Genomic DNA, 22,939 nt, shown 5'->3' with positions numbered 1-22,939 from the left:
ATTTACTTATGGATCTGCTTCACATGGGAATGCTAAGGTAGGTAAGTGCTCATTAAAACTCCTAATTCCAAAGATGGCTGGGAATTTTTACTTGCCAGTTGGACTGAGTCTGAAATCTAAATATGCCTGTTAATCCCCATGTTTCCATGTAACCCAGCCTCTGCTACCTAAATAGATGCCCTCTACCAAGTTTGGATCACAATATTGCTGGCTCCTTATTCAAAGGACCACATGTTCATATGTTAAGAAATGCAAATACATGAACCAGTATCCAAGGCCAGATACATGTTTTTCTTGGCCTATAATAGATCTCTAAAATGCAAGTACAAAACTCCACATTTATTTAGTTTAATAAAAAAAAAAGTCCCCTGCTTCATAGGTAATAATTAACTTAATCTATTAAAAGAGAGCACACAAGACAATCGCTGTCTAAATTCATTACTCGTTTGATCTATAAGCCCAGAAAAAAAGATTTAACTTCCTCTTGCCTTGGTTCATCTACGTTAGCTCCTGAATGGATATGATGGGGCATGGAGGAGGTCATTTTCTAGTCTTGTTTCCATAATAACTAGAGTTCTTCTCCCTGAACAACAAGAGCAACAGTCAAGTTTTACAGGAACACCAGTTCTGAGAGTATCAACTGAAGGACCAAGTATCACTTCAGCCACTGTCATCTTTCTACAAGCTCCTCTCAGGGATGAGAACTTAATTTATTTTTCTATTGTATTACCTTTGTCCTAAAATATTAAGACTAGACAGTTGAGTGAATAAGTGGCATTCAGTAAAAAAAAAAAAAAGAAAAAGAAAAATATTATCTCTTTAGTCTATAAATACCTTAAAATAAAACTTCAAATCTTTTAAGGTAAAATTGATGATTCATAATTTAGGTGTTTTGAAGAAAAATCCTCAATATTAAAAATGTATAGGGCATAGATCACTTAGTGTTAAAAATGTCTGCCACTGTGAACATATAATATTAAATGCATTTATTACCTAGAGTCCACCCCCAATTTTTTGGTGAATACCGGTGGGTTAAAAATGTCAGATTAAAGACTTTCATCATCTAGATTTTGATTTCAAAACATTATATCCTAACTTCCAGGAGAATTACAGTGTAGGGATACTGAAAAATTTTAACCAATTCTGATGTAACCTTGAAACCAATTAGATAACAAAATATTTTTTCCCACTGTTTCTCCTATGATACCGCAACCAGTTCATGAATAGTTAACGGCTCTGAAAAACACAGTCGAACTTTGTGCTCTTACCTGGCACCCTCTTTGCCCAGTTGATCATGTGGACCAGCTCCCTGTCTGCAAGGCTGGTCAGCAAGCCCATCATTGAAGCCTCACTGAAGGGTCTGGTAGGATCGTATTCGGAGTAGATTATGGGGGGCTCAGCCTCCAGCAAGGCACTGATCATCTGATCGGCTGTCAGGGACAAGACAGGGCTGTTCTTCTTAGTGTGTTTAATCAAGAGTGGGCTCGGCCAAAGGTTGGCAGATCTCCTGTCTCCAGAGGGCTCCGCTTCGTTCCTGCCCTCCCCATCATCTCTCTGGCGCTTGTGCTTCAACATTCTCCCTCCTCTGCGGTCTTTCCGTATCCCTGAGAACATACGGGAAACAAAAAGTTTATTCTTTTTCTCATATAAACTTTCACACTAAAATCATCTTCAATGCTAACAACCCTTTATTTTATTTGAGGAAAGAGTTTGGGGCACAGTTGTGCTGGTAAGTGTTTAACAACCAGCTGTCCACGAGAAAAAAAAAAAAAAGGCTTTGATTTGTAGCATTCACCAATTTCCATGGTGTAACTACCCCCATTTCCATGGCAAATTTCAAGCTAGTTGTCTGAGATTAAGCATCACACAAAACTCCTGAAAAGTTAACAGTAAGCTTTTGTGAGCCAGTACAAGCTGGTCTAACAAGCCATTGGGGTGTGTGTGTGTGTAAGAGCTGCTGTAAAAAGGACATGATAATAGTTATTCTTGAAATATGGCTTATATCAAAGATTGCTTCTGCTATGAATATTCTTTCAACAGTAAATTAAAAAGGCATCTTTAAAAAAGCATTTAATAAACATCCTTATCAACCATCTATACCTCTTTATGGAAGACACTAAAGAGAAATGATTTATCCAAAACGTATCTGACAGCCTCTGGATCCTATAGGTGTTCAGTCAGTCTTTCATTGCTACTAAACTGTACCTCACCACCTGAGGAATTGACCCACAACCCTCAACTTGTTTACTTGGTTCTAAGACTGACACAAATGTATTTCTATTTTCCTGATACAAAAGTTTTTAAATAGTTGAAAATAGTTTCCCCCCAAAGATTTACCAGCTGTGGTTCCCACTAACTAAATTATAGGGCAGGGGAGACTCCACTCTCTTTTGCAGAGACTCTGAGGTTTGGCTCAGCATCTTAACCTGGAAAAGGCCAGGCTGTGGTGCTGAAATGTATCAGCAGAAACAAATATTTTAAAGGACAAAAATGGTCACTAGCGTCCATATTTTCAAAAACTGTAATCTTTTCAAAATATGGCAGATAGCAGCAGTTCTTAGATTTATATAAAAGAAATAATCATTTTGGTAAAAAGTTTATACAATTATTTTTAATATTAAAGACATGAGAAGTCAACATTCTTTATAACATATCACCTGTTCTCTTACTCGAAACGAATAACTAATGTCAGAACTTTGTTCTATTTCGTTCTAATTTGTCAAGGCGTTTGAACAAATGTGCGGTGGTGAATTTTTTATGTATAGCTTTTATTCTTGTAGGTCTAGATTAGATATGTTAGATGATACTAAAAATATAATGAAGCCACAACCCTTCCTATTTGTTCAGTATTAAAATAAGCATTTCCCAGAACTCCTGGAATAAGTAACAATTGTAAAGATTATTATCACTAACATGCACTGAGCACTCACCATGTGCTTAAGCACTTTAATATATACTTTACATGTGAGCATTTCACAACTAATTTAGTCCTCACGATAATCTTGTAAGGTAAATACTATAAAACTGCTGCTTTAGAAAGGTTAATGAACTTGTCTGAGACCATTCTCTATTAAGTATGATGCAAGATCCGAGCTCTGAAATGAAGTTTGTTTTTTTTTCCAGTTAACAGAGTTTTAAAACTGTATCCAACAAAGTCGACACATTTAAGGATACCTAGAAGTAACATAGTAAAGAAATAAAATGAGAAGAATCGTTGTATCTGACCAATTGTTGTCCACAGTCAGACATCTCAACTCTTTCGCTGCTAGATATGCTAACGAGAGTATAATATCTGAACTGGGGAAGGTAATACAGCCTACTCTCAGCTCATCAGAGCACACCTGGAGTATCACACAGTACTGGATGCTGCAGAGACAAGCAAAACAAATCCATTCAGAGGAACTAGGATGGGGAGGAGATGTGAAATAGGTCACATGGAGAACCACTGAGGAACTGAAAGGGGTTAGCCAAGAGAAAAAAAGACTTTGAGGAAACATGAGTGTCACCTTCACATGGGCTATACTATATAAAATGGCATTATGGTCTGAAGGTTTGTGTCCCCCCCCAAATTCATATGTTGAAATCTAATCCCCAATGTGATGGTAATCAGAGGTGGGGCCTTTGGGAGGTCATCAGGTAACGAGGGTAGAGCCTTCATGAATGGGATTAGTGCCCTTATAAGTAGAGGCCAGGGGGCCAGCTTACTTTCTCCACCCTGTTAGGATATGAGAAGACAGCTGCCTACAAGCCGGGAAGCAGGCACTCATCAGACACCAGATGTGCTGTCAAGCTTGGACTTCCCAACCTCCCGAACTGTGAGAAATAAATGTTTGCTGTTTAATCTATGAAGTCTATAGTATTTCTGTTATAGCACCCCAAACTGACTAAGAGAGATAGATGGGTTCAACTTGCTCTTTATGAGCCCAAAGGGTAAAATAGAAAAAATATGTGGAAACTATGAGTAGTTAGAGCTCACTGCAAGGAATCAGTTTGTAGGAGTCAAAGCTGACAACAAAGATAGAATTTGCTGCCGCAGGAAAGGATGTGTTAGATCACTGGAGGTTTCCAAGAATAGGCTAGACGAAGACTTTACAGGGGTGTTACCAAAGGCATTCAATTACCCAGTATTTGCACTACGTGACCTTCAATATACTTTCCATCCTGAGATTGTAGGACTCTCTGTTCTTCCACTTAGAATGTAAGACCAGTGGCCTTGGGATGAAAAACAGGAAAAGAAGATCGAAAGCAAAGAATTCCTACAGGTTCACATTTCTTAGGAAATTCTGAGGTCAGAATTTTGAGAGGATGATTCTGATTGTTATTTACGATGATTCTGATTGTTATTTACCTACTTTGGGTGGGAACTAGGGTGAAAAAAATGCATTGTTCTTCAATATTAAACAGAGTATAACTCAAATACTCTTTGCTCCCCTACTCTATAACTTTATAAAGAGATAGAGAATGTGGACAGATCTTATTGGAAAGCTGCAGCATTCCAATAAAATCTTTTAATATTAGATCTACACGGAAAGATAGAAGCAAGTGACTTGAATAAAGAAGAAATGGTTAAAGGTGACATTGTTTACAGTAAGATGAAAGCAAGTTACCTGAGTAATCAAGTTATGACTATACACATGCATTTTACTTTTTAAAAATGAAGATGATACTTTATGTTATAACTGTAGTTTATCTTCATTTTAAAAGATTTCCAAAATAAAGACAAGTAGATAGAAGGTTAATGAAGCAAAACAAAACATAGTATTACCACCCACTTTCAAAGTTCCCAGCAATCATACTACAGACAATCTGATCTCCAGAAGAAGAATTTTAAACGCAATTCAGGTTCTAGGAGTGACAGTTATAAAAAACTGTTTACCAAAGTATTTGCTCTTTTCGTAAAAATTTGTTCAATACTTACAATGTATAATCACAGATGATGCAGTGGGAAACAAAGATCATGTTACCCTCCATCAGGTTTTCAGCTTGGAGGGAGAAAGCCATGAATCAAAAGTTATTCTGTTATTTGTGGAATGAATGCATTAGCTGCCCAAAACACTATGGAAGGGAGGGGGAGGTGCTAATCGGAGGAGACAAAGAAGGCTTCTCTAGGAGACAAAGTTACATTTGAGCCGATTCATGAGATTTCCTCTCTTGGAGAAATTTCAAAGCTGACTACTCAAATGGTTTAGGTATAGCACTACTTAGAGCAGTGAGCTGAATCACCACACCACTTTGAGTCTCAAATATTTGATTCACGTTGTTGAACACAAGACAAGAATGTCCACAGGCTTGGAATGCAGAACAAGAAAACACAACCAGAGAGATGGAGGAAAGAGCTAAATATTTATAAAATCATCAAATCGTCAAATAGGGTAAGGTAGATTCAATTAGCATTAACAAATATTTTCTTAAATTTACCCCTCAATGTTCCATATTTTTCAAATGTCTAAGCCTCTATAAAATATACAGACAGAAAAAAAATAGCAAGTTGTACATACTGTGTGGCCGACTGCATGTGATAGGATGCCAGGGCACAGCTCAATGAGGAAAGCAACCATTTCTACTTGTAAGCAGTAATTGTCATATAAGTAGTGACATATCAGTGTCACTACTGCATATTTCATAGTAGTTCAAAAAAAATCAAACTGGAATTGAGTGGAACAGGTGAAAAATGGCCCAACTTCTACTATCTTAACCTAGGTTAAATGAGAATTGCAGATCACAACCAATAATTACAGCCTGTGTCACTATGGAATATACAGCCAGTTCCTAATTATATACAGTGATGGGGTATAGGAGTGGCATGCATAATTGAAATCCAAAGATAAATTAAAAAACTCATTCTATGCTCCCTACCAAGAATTTTTCCAGACAACATAGACTGATAAGTATTTTACTTAAGCTCAATTTCCTTTGTCTAAATTATTTTAACTATTTTGGTACCTGAACAAAAGTTCACAAAGCAGGGGGGGAGAAAAACAATTAGCTTAGATCATGCAAATATTAAACAGGCAGCCTCTTGACAGTCAAGATGTTTCTCTGTAACAAGTAGGACTTTGGCTTGTAACGCCATATAAACAAGATGTATTGTCATTCAGCACCCCAAAATGTCATTTCCCAGAATGGTTGAGCACAATATTTAGCAGCACAATGCAGATGTCATGTAACGGATATGCTAGTGTACAAACGTTATTAGCTCTCAAGTTGTGTCACTGATTAGACAAGAGTTGTATCACAGCAAATTTCTCTACACTCCTTTGAAAATTTCATAAGCTTACAATAATTCAGTGATTACCCTCAGGCTTGAGAAACAAACTCTCTCTCATCAAGCAAGCCCACCACACGTGTGAAATGCCACCACTTTGAATTTTATGCCCTTGGGTTAAGCCTTCTCTAATACCCTGTCGCACTGTGGTAAGGATTTAGAAGCGGAGTATAGAACCTCTGCTTCATAATACTCAATGTGAATTTGAGTGATTCTAATCCACTAGGAAGTGTTAATTTCAGGGAATTTATTAAACCAATAAGCACAGACCGCTGGAATGAGAACAAAAGGGAGAGAGATGATGCCCAGGGGACTCTCTAAGATCCCTCAGGAATCTCTCTAAGGCTGCCTGGGCTTGGGGAGGTCTGTGGTAAGGCAGTGTAGGGGCTGAGCCCTGGCAGGGAGAAAGGGGCTGGGGACATATCCACTGCTTAAACAATTATGTCCTGGCCCTAAAATTAAAAGATCTGTCCTAATGCATCAAACTAGGAGTTTTGAAAGACTGCTTCTAATACTTGAGTTTATTTAATCATCCTTTTTTTTAAATTCTTTAAACTCTTTGGCTTGGTCATTATATCTTAGGAAAAATGAATATGCTATCTGAATATTCATTAATCAATAGAATTCATTGGCTTATTTGCTTCTAATGCATTCTGCTTTTTAAATTTTCTTTTTCTGAAATGATCTTTTTTCTTCTTAGTACCCTTTGCCTCTACAAAAAGCTACTATAACTTCAGTAAAGTTATTTCTCCAATTTCCCAAGACTAATGTATTATTAAATATTTCAAACATTTGCATAATCACCTTTCTTTTGTTTTTCAATAATTCCACATTATTCATGAGGTATTAAAAACCCAGGCAGAGAAATACCCTAAAAGCTTTTTAATTCAACATGTTGAAGAAAACAGGAGTGCTGATTAGTTAAGAATTAAATAAAGATAAGAACTAATGAAACTTGCACCAGAGAAACTTCCCTGCATCAATTCTAATGCTTCCCTTCAAATACTAGAAATGAACCTCGTAAGGTAGGCACTGGTATAGTCCCCATTTAACAGAAAAAAAGAAGTTTAGAATAACTATCATGACCAAGGTCATACCAAGAGCAGCACAGAGATTTCAACCCAGGTGAATTATGTAATTATAGATTATTATTAATATTATCCTAGCCTCTAAGTGCATCATTGATGATGGTACATCAATGATCCACTTTGAGGTGATGAATTATCCAGTTCATTTAAAGCTACTTAATGCTCTTCCTCTCCCTCCTTTCACATCCAGCAAATCACCCCAACCTGTATCTACTCACATATCTCTTCCTTTACTCCCTTGCACTCTATCTTTACTGCCACCATCCTGGTTCACACACTTCTCCCTTTTTGCCTAGATTGATGCAGCAGCAACTAATTTGTCTCCCTGCCTACCTTCAATCTTCCTTCCAATCAAATCAACTGGCAATTGAATAATCTCCATTACACACCTATTTTATCCTGTTACGTATTGGCCATCTAAAGCTCTCAAAGACCTCCTTAGCTACAGCAGTTGTTTGTGCTCTGAAGACTCTTGGCAATTCTAAGCAGTAGGGGTACAATTAGGGCTTCTGCTTGCCCTGTTCCCCCCATTTGTCTAAAGCAGCTGTTTTTATATATATATATATATATATATATATATATTTTGTACTGGGATTAGGGAAATAACTCATTTTTTAAAGAGTTTACTGGTTGTATTTTAAATTTAAAAAGCCACTAACCCACTGAATAAAATCCAACACTACGCTGACTCATGAATTTCCACAAATAATCCCAAAGTACTTTTCAAATCTATCTTTACAAATCCCCTCCACAAACCTTTACTTTTTTATGAAACAGTGTTGGCCTTGCCACTTTTTATAATACTTTCCAACATCACCACCTTGTACAATTTCCACTCCTCTTATATTGGCCACCAAATCCCAAGTAAAATCTCATTTCCTCCATAGTCAATTTTGGACCCCACTCCACTCTAGTGGCTCTACCTCCTTCATTCTTGTAGCTTTTCTTTCATCTTTTTCTTTTCTTGTGTCATTCATTGGATAACCATCATGTACTAATTTCTGTGTTTAATTACACCTGAGTTCCCCCTCCCTGGCTATGGCCTCGAATTTCTCTCCAGGCAGGAAGCTGGAGCAACAGTAGGGCTCACCTCATCTATTTTCCCTTTCTCAAGAAACACTGCCCCACACTGCCTGATATCCAAGGTTTAAAAACAGTTGTTTCATACATTATATCCATTTTTTAAAGATACTTCTGTTGGGAGGCAATAAGGTTAGAAGTGGAAAGCAAAATAGATCTGCTATTATAGTTGGAAACATCATTATCTCCCTGTCCATAACTGATTACTTAAGTAAGCAGAAAATCAATATGAATGGAATTGACTTCAAAAATACTATCAATCAACTTGATCTAATTGATATTTATAGAAGACTCCATCAAATAACAGATGAATACACATTATTCTCGAGTTCCAATGGAACATTCACTGAGACAGACCCCATTCTGGGCCATAAAAAGACCCTTAACTGTTATAACTTTATCAACTAGAGTACAGTGTTTGTGTATAGCCCCTTTTGCCTTTAAAGGTTATAAGAATTGTGAAACCACTCTTAGGTATATTGGAATTAAATAATTAAGTAAATGAATGGCACATAATGGGAGCCAGGTTTCACACTGTTGCAGAAAGAAGTGACTTGTAAGTAAGAGAAGACTAGAATGATCCATGCTGTAATGGCAAGAGTTGGAGACATCAGTGTGTATTCATGTTTAGCTTAAGACAGATACAGATGTTAAGTTGTATAAAGATATATAAACAAAAATATTTATAAATATGTGTATATACATGGGCCAGTATAAACACATATATCTCCTTGCACTGTCAGCTTAGAGGTCCCAGAAGTAACAATATCCCAGGAACAGAAAGTACATCTACTGCTCAGATCTTGGTTTCCAATAAGAGAACCATGACTCCATGGAGAAATGGCTGATTCTAGGACTGGGGAAGGAAATATACAAGATGAGTCTGAACTAAAAGGAAGAACGTGCTCAAAAAAGAAAAAAAAAATCGCTCAATGATGTGTATGTCAAAAGAATACAGGAGCCAGCTCATAAAGCTCCCAGTGCCAAAGCTGGGACAACATGAGCAGCAAAATAAATAAGAATTGGATTATATCCCCAAACATAAATATCCACGAGTCTATACTGATATAAATAAATGACTGAATAAATAAATTAACTGAGAATAGCAACTCCAACTAATTTATGTAAGTACTCCAGCCTTAAGGCATAACCCCCCACTCCTTAAGTATGAGCTGCACATAAGCACTTCCTTCCAAAGCTAACTGTGTGAAAAAGGAGAAGAAAAGAATAACCTTACAGTACAGAAACCTAACAAATCCTGCCTCAAGTAAGGTTGTCAAGGTCAACATCAATAGTGATAAGTCATATTGATTGATTATATGTACCCTTGATATGATGTGATGACAATGACACTTCACATTTCTGGTCTCCCTCCCAGAACTCATTAACCCCAGTCTAACCATGAGAAAAACATCAGACAAATCCAAACTGAGAGACATTCCACCAAATATCTGACCAGTAATACTCAAAACTGGCAAGGTCATCAAAAACAAAGAAAACCCCAGAAACTGTCACAATCAAGGGGAGCCTAAGACAACATGAACACTTAATATAATATATCCTGATGGGATCCCAGAACAGATGAAAAGTATTGGGTAATAGCTTAGGAAATCTGAACAATAACTGACTTCAGTTAATGATAAAATATCAATATTGGTTCATTCATGGTGATGAAAGTACCATATAGTAGTATGAGATGTTACCCACAGAGGAAACTGGGTGTGGGGCATCCGAGATCTCTCTGTACTATCCTGGCAATAGTTCTGTAAATGTAAAACTGATCTAAAATGAAAAGTTTAGTTCTTAAAAGTCAAGGGCAAAACACTGAGCAAGAAGTGCTTTTATATAATATGAAAATTAATTTTATACTGCTTCTTGATTGTTTGGAATAACTAATCACTGCCATTCACGCCGCTGTGTTGAAGGAGAACAGCTGAGTCATCCTGCCCAAGAGCTTGCATCAAAGCATAATTCTACATTCATGATTGCATTGTGTATGGAGAAGACCATGGAGCTGGTCAAGAGGAAAATTTAAGGCTGTCAGAGACACCGACCTATAAATTGAAACTACAAAGATTATATCTTTGCTGCTTAAAAAGTTTTCAGGATGTAGAATAAGCTTTGTAACTGGGCACATAAATTTAACCCTGTTGTAGCTTTTTATCTTTTCCTAAAATATATAGAGAGAGGGAGACGGAGAAAGAGAGAGAGAGAAAGAGAGTGTTAGTTATGGTCAGTGTTTAACACAAATTAAAATTACAAGCGTCTCCTATTAAAGACATACAACAATCACAACAAAATATCAAAGGCTACTCAATTACAAACCACATGAAGGCAGAAATTATATGTCTTGTTTACCAGTAGACATAATTACCTACTAGACTTCAACAGACATGGCAGTGGAATACATAAATGAGTCGGTAGGACCTAGAATCATATTGAATATATTAATAACACAAGTTTGATATATTAAAACATCTTGGAATTCCAGTTGTTGGAATTTTATTATAGCAGTGTTTGAAATCGGTCTTTCTGGTAAGGCAACTCACTTTATGTGATCAACTTAAGTAACAAAAGTCTTAAATAAATTGCTAAATAAAAGAAGTAAGTTAGGATCAGTCTTTCCACATTCAATCTCCTGATCCAGCTATGTACCCTAAGTACCCTGTGGTCTGATTTTATGACTTGATTCCTCTGTCCCCTCCCCATATCGTTAAGTTTTGTTTCCATTATCTAACATAACTTTGGAATAAATCTGTTAGTAGTGGGGAGAAGGTCGTGTACATGATCCAGACAAGATTGGTTAATTCAGTTTTCCTTGAAAGCAGTTAATTATTAACTTTTCCACCAGGCTACTGTCACCACCACCAGTTAACCTCAATTGTCCCAAGTGCTGTATACCAACTAACTTGGTCCTTCTCCTCCAGCCCAGTGGCCTATCTATCAACCTCTCAATAGACTGCAGTACTCATGAGGAGCCATAATATCCCATGGTGTCATCTGCCAGCACCCAAATTCAAATAAACTGGCAAGTTTTCTTAACACTAGGCTCCTTTGGGGTGATTAACCATGGGGAGTTAATTGTCCTTGATGAGTAAACTTGTGTACAGATGAGCAGTGTTTCCTCCCGTGGATGCAAAGAGCACATTTCCCCCCTTTCCTCCTAAACTAGGACTCCAGTGGTATCTGCTCTAATTATTCCATTGGCATAAGAGTAAACAGAGCCCCCCATGGTGGCCAGCCATGCTACCCCAGCCCAGTCTTCATGCTTCTTCCCAGGCCCCAGAGCTAGGTTCCTATCTGCTGTGACAATAAGAACTCAGCAATGATGGAAGGGAGCAGCTGAAGTTCTATGACAGGAGAAAACTTAATTAATATGCTGTCAGCTCTGCCTGGTCATGCCTGTTCCATCGTAGAGTGTGTGCCCAGAAGTTTACAACAGCCCACGTTTCTGCCCTGTTGAGCTGGCGTCGTCTGCCAGAAAGGCACTTGACAAACACCAACTGCAGAAGTACACAGTGATTCTTCTCTGCAATTAGCATGTATTTATGTTTACAATCTGGAAAACAAAACCCATATATGTTATTATTTTTAAAAGGAATTCTGCAAGCAAGTGCGGAGAGAGTATTCATCTCTGTCTTCACCAAATCGTATTGGAAAACCATAATTTGCTTTGATAATATTTGATAATTTATCCAGCTTACTTTGATGAAATTTTATTTCAAAATGGATTGTATTGTTCCTGTTCTGACTTGTTGCTGTACTGCTTTACAAATGTCCCTTTTGGAAGCTGAAGCAACCAAAGAGGTAGCCTTCGTATAGGAATGCCCTGTTTTGGAATTTTCCCAAAAGTTTAGACAGGGAGTGCCAAGAAAGGGAAATCAATCCCAGGTTACCACACCTTTAATTGCATGTCAAATCACGCTGCCTTATCCCAGCAACAAAACCAAGTGTCCAGGTCCAGATCAAGTGTGGAGTAAGTCTCGATCCCGTGTGATCTCAATGACATCCGTTTTGACTTAAAAGCATAATGTTCACTCATAAAACTACTGTGCATTTTAATAAAAATTCGGCTAATAAACCCTTGTTTCTAGAGGCAGCTGTGGCAGGCTGTTCTATAAGAATCTGATTTATTAATAACAAAATTTATGGGGTGAGGAGAAAAGCAATACATATTTTTCTTGCCTGGCTTCATTTCCCTGTAATATCTTAGTGATGAGTCTCCTGCTGGCAGGCATTCTGTAGCCAAGAGGAATAAATAAGACACCAAGGTTTAGCCTGTGAAGTTCTCACTTTTCTCCCATTTCTTAGCAGTTCTGCTACTCAGACCCGCAGTTTTCCCTTCTCCAACTTATAAAAGAAACAGTTTGTCTCCCCACCTCCCCATGGGTCTCCTCTCTGTCTCATGCTGATCGGTGCGGCATTGGATACAAATGAAGTCCTTGTTGTCTTTAATTCGGTCATGGATGAGCCTTCCCAGCCTCGCTTGAGTCACCAACACCCAATTACATTCTCTTGGACAAGAAGTGCCTGCCAGTGGGACAGTCATCTTACAACAATCCTACAACTGGATCAACAAACTAGTTCACCCTTGCTGGTGATTTAACAAATCCTCAAGTGGGTGAATGTCATATTTCTTGAGGCTTAAAAGGGTCTATTCCTTTCTACAAACTCTCATTTGTGAACTCTGTCACCTGAAATCTATTAGAAATCTTTCATACACCCTACAGCTCAGACTGGGCAAATTAGGGGCTCGATAAATATATGTTAAATGATGAATTTGTTACTTGACCTGGTAGCTAACAGAAATCACTGGGCTCCTTTCCTAAAATGTTGACTTGAACAAGTACTAATAATAGAGGAGGAGGAAACAGAATTATCAAGAGCCTTAAGGATCACAAAATTCTACCACCCGTATTAATAGAGAGCTCAGCAAAAGGAAATATCTCATTCTTACCACTGATACAGCAGGAGCAATTCTTTGTCACCATACTTATGCCAAAGGAGCCCCTATTGCCCCAAGCCAGAAAGTTTCTCTCTCTGAAACGTGCCAAGAGATGAAAGTTTCTTAATGATAAGGACTGTGCCTAGTTCTCTGTATTTCCTGCTAGATTTAACTCTGTACCTTGTAAATAAATTAGCTTTCCTAGGTAAATGATCAATGAATGTTTCGTGTACTGACTAGAACCAGCGCCTTTCAAAGAAGACAACATTCCACTGAGGGTAGAAGTATCATCTAGGGGCCAGGTTCTCCTCTATAAAATCTCCATTTTCCTCTTCTTTGACTCTATTTCAGTGTTAGCGACTCCTCATTCAATCCAAGCAAAGTAACAGATTTATTATACTGTGATTTCTTCCTGAATATCAAATATCTTGCCCCATCTGATTTGAACTCCATTATTCACTCTCACAAGTTCTTATCCACTTTTCAGAAAAGTTAATGCATCTCGATGCAGGAAGCGTGTCCACGTCTGTTTGCCTCACCAAATACCAACTGGATCCTTTGTTTACAATTGCCAGAGCTGAAATTCTATTGAAAATATCTTAAACAAGCATGTTCACTAGATGTCAAATACTAAATGTATGCTGCTCCAGAATACTTGCTCTTCAGTGGGAGGCACCTACTTTCCCATAAAACTACCGGTTTCCCATAAAACTAGACTACCACCACTAAGGATGCAGGAAGAGAGAGAGAGAGAAAGAAAGAAGTCCTCAGTCAGAATGCAAAAGCTGATGTCAGTAGTTAGGGTAGCAGAAGATATTCCAAAATAAGCTGGCCGGAACACTCTTAAACTCAAATAAGATGCAAACTTCAAAAAAAAATCTGTAAAAACAGCTCAAGACTTGGATAACACATCAATGATAATAACAGTCCAATCATAAGTCGAACTTACAGAATCTTTGAATTCTTTGAAGTCCTAATGCTTTGTGAAGATAATTAGGTGGTTTCCTGGCCTCATATGTATTGCACCTGTGTCCATTTCTAAAAGCCAGTCATTTTGCCCATGTTTAGTGCAAACCAGAAGTTATGATAAAGGACAAAGAGTTGAGCATCAAAATGAAGATTATAGCCCACATGAAAAGAAAAATACTCCTATTGCTGCCATTTCAGAGAAAAGTTCTTAGACTTTACTCGTAGCTCATGAAATTATAGATATGTAATTAGGATATGTTCCAAAGGGAGATATAGGTGGAAAATTAATTGCAGATTCCAGCTTTCTTAGTAAGGAAAGGGCTTCCCCAGAAGCATACTGTCCCTTCTGGAGAGAACACAGGGGGACTTCTGCCCTTTCTCAGGAGGGCTGGTGCCACAGCCCCATATATAATCAGCTTCATCAAATTCTTTGATTCTTGACAGTTGGTAAGTGTATATCTCTTTTAAGCTTACTATATTTTTGGAAATGGTTATGGCATATAAAGTATATTTTTATTGTGACTCTGGGATGTCCAGTAAACAATCTGAACTTATCCTGTCTAAACTGGCAGGGCTTTGATTCAATTAAGAAAGAAGCTATTAGAATTGAACACATGGATTTTAGGTTTATTCATAGGAATACCTCAGTGTCTAGGGCCTCCAGCCTTCCAGAAAAAGCCTGTGTAGTCATTAAGTTAGTGATGACTGTCTGAATGGTCTGACTAGGGAAAAGGTAGAAGAAATTGTTTCAAGCCAGGTGATAGACTTGTTTTGTAACTGAATAAGAAATATTTTAAAAACTAGAAAGAATATCTAGTTGAGATTTGATCAGATGGGCTATTCCATCTAATACATTCTTTAGAGCTGATACCAAGGTTTTAGCTGGTAGAGGAAGTGAAAGCAAGTTTAGCTACCCATGGAGTACATTTATGCAATAATGATAATAAAATGGCTGAAGTTCACCTATCCTGAATTCAAAGCAGAAGTGCCCATTTCTTGGAAGGACGAGAATTATCAGTATGGAGGCGATTATACTATGTTCTGTGGAGGGTGCTTTACATATCACTTCATTGAAACATCTGAGATATTAACCCCAATTTTATAAATGAAAGGGCCGGTAGAGGTAACGATGGCTTAACCCAAAGGCACACAATTAGGAACTGACAAAAAATTAGAACTCAAGACTGCTAATCTCAATGTCCATGCCCTTTTACTCACTATACCATCCCCAATACTACTATGATTTGTCAAATGTCATGACGATTTGCCTTATTGGCTGTTGACTCAGTGCACAGGATATGCAGATTCTCACTATCGTTTCTTGATATTATATTTATTATGAGTTATTTTACTTCGGCTACATTGCACATTATGCAGTAACATGAACATGCTAGCAAATTCTTTCACAGTACATGATGATTTTTGAACTCATTCAGAAGTTACACATCCAATATGATTAAGCAGGACAGAGAGTTAGTTTCAATCAATAAGCAGATGGGTTTTAAATACGACAACGTACAGATGATGAAGTCAAAAGAAGGCTGAAGATATTTTAATAAAAAAGTAGACACAAGTACAAAGGATAATCTGAGAAGCTCAAAGAAATTGTGAGCCCTGAATTGCAGAGAATGGAGCAAAGTAAAACGTTCCTTACAGCAGACAGAAAAAAGAGAGAAAATTGGCTTGCCGAAAATGATGAGGGAATTGGAGACAGGGATAAGGAAATGACAGTTATTTTTCCCATGATTTTAAAGTGAAGGAATAAAACACAGAGCTCCTGAAACTAAAGATTTTATTTTTCAGAGAGAAGGCACATAAAGCCCACATGCAGCAGAGGAAAGAAAAATTTAAGTTTTGATGAAATATCCTGAATGGAAACAAGAAGGATAATGGTGGACAGGGGGTTTCTAAAGATGCTACTTTGAAAATTACAAGATTATCACAATAATTCCTTTTTAAAAGGAATCATTTTTGAACTAAGAGCCTGATTGTTAAAAGAATTCTCTGGTAATTTAGTGATGCTTATAATTTTTAGCTCAGTATGTGAAAAGAAGATCTAATATACATTATTCTTCTTCATAATATTACGATTTTACAAAATCTGAAATATCATACTGGGACTCACTCAGCCTTCTTTGGGAGAACAAAATTAAAACTGAAGATATATGAACTAAAATGGGAAAAAAAGATCACTTTGGTTACCAGGTCCTATCAGAATAAGTTTCTCATAGGTATTCTAAGAGAATAAACTTCCTCAAGTTACTATCTGTATATTATCAGCTATTCAGTACAATTATCAAATACAATAACCAGCTTATCTGCCAAAGATATGAGTTGAACTGCCATTTTAATAATTCTTCTTTGTACCAGCAAATGTCATTATTTGAAATAGGGTGAAACTTAACAGAATGAACTTGTTAAAAATAAAGCAAATGCATCTACGAGATCTTAATTATAATTACATAGTCATTTGTGATCACTTCCAATAGTTCTTGGCAAAGACAAATGAGCATAATGAGTTCCATTAATGGACTGATGTGTTCTGTTTACGTGCAAGGAAGGGATTTAATAAAAGTGTCCAAAATAGCAGGAGGGCATACCAAGTGACAAACGAGGTACGGGTGAAAATCTGCACAATGGTGTAAGTGGAAGCATCGTGTCAAGAAAGGGATTTCAAGTAATTTGAGAAAGCGATTCTCACCACAAGTCAGTAAAGACTCAGCTGGTAAAATGGCTACTCTTAGCTTTTTGCGTTTTAATAAATGAAAATGGTATTACGGTTGACATTCTCCCACTCCCAATGTTCCTGTTATCATAAGAACCTGTAGGACTGGCCTAGTAGGATGTTTATACTGATGTATTATTACAGCATGAGATCTGTCCCTCCCTGGATTTCACAAATGTCACGGTACAAGGCAATGACTGGCACCATATTTTCGTTTGGTGGGATTAGAAACCTTGGGACGATTTTCACCAGCTGTTCACCTCTTCCGTAAAGCAATATAGATTTCAGAGGGGATAACCTCTATGACTAAATTATTTTTAAATGACACACACAACAAAAAATAAGTTAGGGATTAAGTGAGATGCTGCTAGAAACACTCTAACAAGGGAGATAAGTCAAACAAAGATAGGCTAAGCAAATCATATAAAATCAAACCAGTCCTTCACTTAACTAAAACTTATTTCAACTGAATCTAAAAATGAAGGGACTCATAAACTAAGTCCCAAATGTAATGTAAGATACAGTATCTACCAATCACACCGAATGCTTTGGGGTTTCTGTTGTATTGTACCCTCTCTCCTTCACTTCTCCAATTTGATGTTTCCCAGTTGTTAACACAGCTCAATAGGCTTCTCTGTGGTGATGGAAATGCTCTACAGCTGGGCTGGACAATACGTTAGCCACTAGCCACTCTGGGTACTAGTGGCTACTGGGTACTTGAATGTGGCTGGTGCAACTGAGGAGTTGTATTTATAATATTTAATTTTAACTCATTTGAGTTTAAATGGCCACAAGGGGCTAGTGGGTACCTATTGGGCTATACAGTAGACAAATGTGCAAACACTAAGTAATATCTGAGGATGCTGAACAGTGCTTGAGGAGAACAAATAGCATGTCTTAGAATCACCCAGGGAGTTTTGAAAACAATTCTGGGAACCTCCCTCAGAGAGTCTAACCTAATTAGTTTGGGAAGAGGCAATGGAAACAGGATTGCTATCTCTAAATCAGAGCAATAAATAAGCTTAAGTAAGAAGATGCTCCCAGGACTAGAATTTCTGGCACTGTATTCATTTTACATCACTTATGGAGGCAGCTGTGAGGGAAGGAGTCAGAGCAGGTTACAAAGTGAGATGACACAGTTTGAAGCCTCTGATTGATTTTCAGAGATTGTTAGAGGGAGCTATAAAGATACAGAAAAATGAAACATCGGAAAGATACAGACATGGGAAGAAACAGGAAAATTCACTGAGCGTGAAAGAGCTATGAAACTTATAACAAGTGAACTGGCTAATAGAGTTATTGAAAAAACTGTAAAGAAAATCTTTCAGTAACTATACTACCCTCGTTACTACTTTATCAAAATATCTGAGCTAAGGATATTTAATCACATTGGTTAGCCCCAGGGATAGCTTTGTCTATAGGTTACACTATTAACCAGAGAGCTCTCTCTCTCTCTCTCTCTCTATATATATAAATATATTTTTTTTTTTTTTTTGCGGTACACGGGCCTATCACTGTTGTGGACTATCCCGTTGCGGACCACAGGCTCCGGACGCGCAGGCTCAGCGGCCATGGCTCACGGGCCCCGCCGCTCCGCGGCACGTGGGATCTTCCCGGACCGGGGCACGAACCGATGTCCCCTGCGTCGGCAGGCGGACTCTCAACCACTGTGCCACCCGGGAAGCCCCTCTATATTTTTTTGATTACACATCTCTATTAGGAAAAAATACTTGAGCAAGCACCCCCAATAGATGTATATATTTTGCAGTACTACTGTACTAACATATTATTTGACTATAACACAAGCTGAAACACAAGTTTCTTAATGAGACAAAAAAAAAGAAAAAGAAATTATTTTCTTCCAAACCAAACATTTCCCTCTTTGCAGAAATTCCACTGAACAGTCTGCACGAGATATGTAGTATATCCTTCAGGAGCTATGTCAGAGATGAAAAGGATGCTACTGCCAATAGAACATTCTCTCCACCTAGTTTGTGCAGTCTTGATAACTGGTCACAGCACCCCCTCTTTTGTCCTCTGTCTCCTCATTCACAGCGTCTTACAGCTGAATTTGTTTGTGGCCTACAGTTCAATTTCTCCCAGGCCCCAACCCAGCCAGCGCAGACAAAGACAGTATGTCAGCCTTCCTATTTGTCCCTCTGGTGAAACCTGTGATTACATCAGGCTCCCAGACACAGCACAGCCTATTTTCCACATCCACACCCAAGACCTGAGCAGATAACTGTGCAGGTCACCAAACGTACCCCATTCCTCACCTACATCACTCCCCGACGGATCAGTTGGCCAAGTTCTAGAGGTCACGCTTCTGCCCAAGGTTTTCAGAGGTGAGTCTCAGCTCTGAACTCAGTGGCAGCTGGGGAACCATTTATGGCACTTGCCCATGCATCTTCCAGCGACGGACCCCGGCCCCAGAGCCCTTTCCGACGTGGAGGACCCTGTCCCTTCCAGGCAGATACCTAACACTGGCTTACGCCATGGCTCCGCCTGAGAACCCTCCTGGTGGCTGAGCCCAGTCAGTCTTCTGTGCCACACTCACTGAAAACAGTGCTTGGACTAACACCCACTTCCTGAAGCCCATTTAGTTTTTCTCATCCTCCACCACTGTGTCCTGGCCTGAGACACTCTAGGGCCCCTCTCCCAGCCTCAGTTGGCTCTCTTCCTTGATCCCACAACTGGCTTCGAGTTGGAGACACCCTAAGTTACGACATGATTCACTAAACAATCCACACTCCCTTGCCTCACTGTGAATGGCTAGCAGCTGTCCCAGGGGGTCTGCGCCAAGGCAGTGGGGCTCTTCCTCTGAGTGTCACTGCCCTGTAATGGGAGAGGGCCCATGACCTTGGTGTCATTAGCACCCCGCTCTCACCACCTGAGTTAACCCGTCTCTAAGTTTCAGTGAAAGTTTAAGGTCACAGAGGTTGGCTTGCTCTTTTCCATCTTATTCATTGAAGATGGGGTGAATCACCTTGATTGCAGGAGTTGCCCAAATAAAAACATTTCAACTTCGCGATATTTCGGAACAAGGTGTGCCGCTAGTGGACGTGAAGCAGGCAGTGAGAATGAGCTACCACGTACCAGTTACAAAATCTCTCGGAAAGAAAACCTGATGGCAGTGGGGTGCCTGGCTGAGAAAAAAGATAACTTTAAACATAAAATTATCAAACTCTTTGCCAGTAATTGCCTTAAGAAAACACATTGAAATAAAAGGATGGGGCATACGTTATTGTTTCAGAACAACTTTTTTCTCAGTTGTTTGGAAAGCTTTTATTGTTCCCGAAATCTCTTTGTTCCCTGTTTACCTTCAAGAGGGACTGACTCCAAAACAGTCATTCGTTATTGACATTTCAATATCATGATTCTGATGTTGAATAAACTCACTCCATGATACTTCTGAGTTTGCCTAAAACATAGTTAAGTACCAAATGGGGAATAAAATAATTACAGTTGTGAAAGTTAGCAGCTAACTACAATAAGAATAATGTACACCGCTGTTATAGTAAGATAGCTGGCAACCTCATTCCTAGAAGAGAGAAATAAACATACAAAAAGAATTGCCATGAAGAAAGTTTCCTAAAAATTAAAGAAATGAAGGAGAAATATTATTCCATTAAACCTATATAAAAATATCAAAGTTTAAAAAAAATTTTATTCATAAATAATTCACGTGCATTGTTGAAAACAGAAATGACAGAGAAGAAAAAAATAGAAAATAAAAATCATGCATAATTCCCTTACCCAGGGCTAACTGCTACTAGCTTCTTGTTGGGTACTCTTCCAGAATCATGTATTCATTTACTTATTCACTCTCCTCTTTATTGCTCAGTATAAGCCTAAATAATTAAAATACTTAAATATTATTTATAATCTGCTCTCTTCATGATATAGTCCACATCAAGAAATATATCTTTATATATCATAATTTGTAATGTTTACAGTGTTCTTTTATGTGATATTATGATTTCTGAACCAACACCACTGGATTGATTCTGACAATATATATCAAAAGTCATGGGAAAAGTGCATAACTTTTGACTCAGCCATTCAAGTTCTAGGAGTGAATCCTAAGTAAATAATTATTGTGGTATACAAAGACTTAGCAAGAAAGCTGTTCACAGTCCTGTTTAAAATTGTGAAAGCGAGAAACAATGTAAATACCAATAATTAGGAAAATAATTCAATAAATTACAGTATTCCATTTTGGAATATTAATGCAACTGCACTAATAATCTTATATTGAAGGATACTCAGCAACATGGGAAAATTTTAGATGAATAAGCAATGCAATCCTGAACTCGTAAATTTTTAAAAAATATATGACATGTCTGAAACAATAAGATAATGTAATTTTTTAAAAAGATATGCCTTTAAAATGTCAGTAACACGAAATAGCTAGGAGTAATTTTTTTAATATGCAAGACCTTTTGGAGAGAATTTTACATTTTTATTAAAAGTCATTTTAAAAGATTTAAAATAAGTGGAGAATTTATATAATGTTAATGGGTGAGAAGACTAAGTATCATAAAGATGTCAAACCTCCCTAAACTAATTTATAAATTCAATGTAATTTCATTAAAAGTTGATTTTAAAACTTCTTTTGGAAGCAAAAGTAGCCATAAGTAGCCAAAACAATTTTGAAAAAGAACAAATTTTTTTCAAGAAGGATTAAAAAGTCAAAGTAATTACAAAGTTATGGAAATTAAAACTGTGGTTTTATTGACAAATAGAGGAAAGAAATACCAAAGAGAGCTCAGAATCAGATTCTCTCTTACAGAGGAACTTCATATAAAAAGGAAGTAGCTTTACAGATCGATGAGGAAATAACGTATTGTTTAATTAATAGCTCAGGGACAATTTGGTTATCCAAATGGAAAAAAAACAAAATTGTATTCCTACTTTTTGCTTTTTGGAACTTTCTGGAATTTTTTTCCAAATATTTTTGATCCACAGTTGCCTGAATCCATGGATGTGGAACCCACAATACAAAAGGCTGACTGTATTTTATTCTTTTAATATTCTCAGTATTTTTGAAATTCATCTTGCTAGGGTTTGTTCTGCTGTTTGTTTTGTTATTTGTCCTTGTATCAGATGATTCTCTAATTTTTTTTATTGGATTTAAATCAAAGAGTCACCTAGTACTGATTTCCTTATCCTCCCAGTGGTTAAATTTCAAAATATATTCCTTGAATATCTGACAGATGCGGATGGGCAATTTTCTGACCCATTACCACTATTAAAAGTCAGAAACCTACATCACTTTGGGAGTAAACAACACATCCGTGTGAAGTGAATCAATTCCACATGTACAAAATTTAATTTTGGGAAGTTCTCAAGTGAATAAATGGTGAACTGCAGCCCTGGAGCAAACATAGGTAAGTTATTCCAAAATCAATTATTATTAAAGAAAATCCTTAGAACTTATTTTTTTAATCTTTCATTTAATGAATTGAAACCACATTGAGAGAGAAAGAGAGAGAGAGAGAGAGAGAGAGAGAGAGAGGGAGGGAATAAAAATGTGTGAAAATATGTTTTTAAAAAAAATAGAGCTAATAATATCTGCCTGCAAGAAAGAATACCTGGAAAATTCATTATGAAACCATCGTACTACAACTAATATTTTATAGGAAATTCCCATGTATAGCAAAATGCATATTTTGAATCCTCAGAAACAAAATGAACATAAACGTATAGGCTAAAGGACAAATAAAACAGGAATTATCCACAATAAAGACGCTATACCTAGAACTTCTCAAAACAAATATCTATAAAAAGTTTCAACAACCAACAAAATAGTTCATCTCACCTGTGATACTAAATATTACCCAAATAATTCAATAATGAGGAAATCT

At 37.5% G+C, this 22,939-nt stretch overlaps 1 protein-coding gene across 1 annotated transcript in view; it reads right to left on the bottom strand.

The window, feature by feature from the left end:
• The window catches only part of ESR1 (estrogen receptor 1), a 390,679-nt gene that overhangs the window by 143,340 nt on the left and 224,400 nt on the right, over nucleotides 1-22,939 (bottom strand). The window contains exon 5 of the mRNA XM_089922150.1: nucleotides 1,269-1,604. Coding sequence (XP_089778276.1) covers nucleotides 1,269-1,604 — 336 coding nt within the window. The remainder of the gene's footprint in view (nucleotides 1-1,268; nucleotides 1,605-22,939) is intronic.

This window comes from Delphinapterus leucas, chromosome 12 (genome assembly GCF_059928025.1).
Source record: "Delphinapterus leucas isolate spDelLeu-1000000601 "Yukka" chromosome 12, BTC_Dleu_Yukka2, whole genome shotgun sequence".
Lineage (NCBI taxonomy): Eukaryota > Metazoa > Chordata > Mammalia > Artiodactyla > Monodontidae > Delphinapterus > Delphinapterus leucas.
The sequence above is the reverse complement of the archived record's forward strand: the minus strand, read 5'-3'. Positions and strand labels throughout refer to the sequence as shown.